This window comes from Aplysia californica, unplaced genomic scaffold, assembly GCF_000002075.1.
Source record: "Aplysia californica isolate F4 #8 unplaced genomic scaffold, AplCal3.0 scaffold00017, whole genome shotgun sequence".
Lineage (NCBI taxonomy): Eukaryota > Metazoa > Mollusca > Gastropoda > Aplysiida > Aplysiidae > Aplysia > Aplysia californica.
This window is the reverse complement of record NW_004797287.1, coordinates 1,993,765-1,995,132: the sequence shown is the minus strand read 5'-3', so window position 1 is coordinate 1,995,132 and position 1,368 is coordinate 1,993,765. Positions and strand designations below refer to the sequence as shown.

General features: G+C 44.0%; 1 protein-coding gene across 1 annotated transcript in view; it reads left to right on the top strand.

Annotated features, from left to right (window-relative positions):
- LOC101861097 (spondin-1) overlaps nt 1-1,368 on the top strand; it is a gene marked incomplete in the record, with an annotated part of 288,932 nt that overhangs the window by 274,448 nt on the left and 13,116 nt on the right. The window contains 1 exon segment of the mRNA XM_035971468.1: nt 183-353. Coding sequence (XP_035827361.1) covers nt 183-353 — 171 coding nt within the window.

The window sequence follows — 1,368 nt, the reverse complement described above, 5'->3', positions numbered from 1 at the left end:
AAAAGAAGAAGAAGAAGAAGAAGAAGAAGAAGAAGAAGAAGAAGAAGAAGAAGAAGAAGAAGAAGAAGAAGAAGAAGAAGAAGAAATTTTAACAATGATGATGATGATGAATTTGGACTTACTGTTACAATCCTTCTCACTCCCGCCCCCAAATCCTCTACCATCCCACTCCCCCTCCCCAGCCATCTGCCAACAACGAGCAGACGTTGGCCCATGTCGCGGAGATTTCCCGCGCTGGTTCTACAACCACACCATGCAGAAGTGCCAGGTGTTCAGCTACGGCGGTTGTCGGGGCAACGAGAACCGCTTTGAGACGGAGAAGGAATGCGTGGACCTGTGTGCTGAGCATATGGGTAAGTAGTAGTCCAGTTGGTCGGGACTTTTTTCGAGGTGTAAGAACAGGATAATGGTCACCCCAGTTGCTTACCTTTTCCCCCCCCCCCATGTCTGTATGTCTGTCTGGGATGGCTTGTAGAACGATGTTCCTGTTTGAAAATGTCTTTGAACTTTGCTGCTTTCCGTAATGAACTATGCTATGTTGTTATTTTATTACTTTTGTTATTGTTGTTATTATTATGATGATGATGATGATTATTATGCTGTTGTTGTTGTTGTTGTTGTTGTTGTTCATAAACTTTGTTGCTGCAAGTGGTTGTGTGTATATGGGAGAAGAGGGTTATATAGCAGAAAATCAAGTTTAAAGAATTCAGTTTACATTTTAAGTCAGGTTTGTCTCATATTAGAATAAGAACTAAACGTAATATTTTTCTCTCCCCCCCCCCGCCCGCCCGCCCCGCCCACCCCGTGTGTTCAGATACCCAGCGTAAAAAGCTCAGCGACAACTTTGTCATGCGTCATGACGAGGAGAGAGACCCCAATGACGTATGTGCGGTCACTGGATGGTCAGACTGGTCACCCTGCAGCGCCACCTGTGGGCTGGGCATGAAGGTAGGGAAAAATGATGAGATATATTTTAGCCATTCTGACTGACAGTGGGTTTTTTAAAGTTTTAGTTAATTAAGATAATAATAATCTGATCAAATTCAAACAGGGCTCTGGTATTGTTTTCATCTTTACGTTGTCATGGTGTTGTCTTTGGTACACAATCTCGCTTTCACTCACGTACCATTCTCTCACTCTCTATCTCTCTGTCTCTCTTTCCCTCTCTCACTCTCTATCTCTCTGTCTCTCTTTCCCTCTCTCTTTCTCTCTCTCTCTCTCACTCTCTATCTCTTTGTCTCTCTTTCCCTCTCTCACTCTCTATCTCTCTGTCTCTCTTTCCCTCTCTCTTTCTCTCTCTCTCTCTCACTCTCTATCTCTCTGTCTCTCTTTCCCTCTCTCACTCTCTATCTCTCTGTCTCTCTTTCC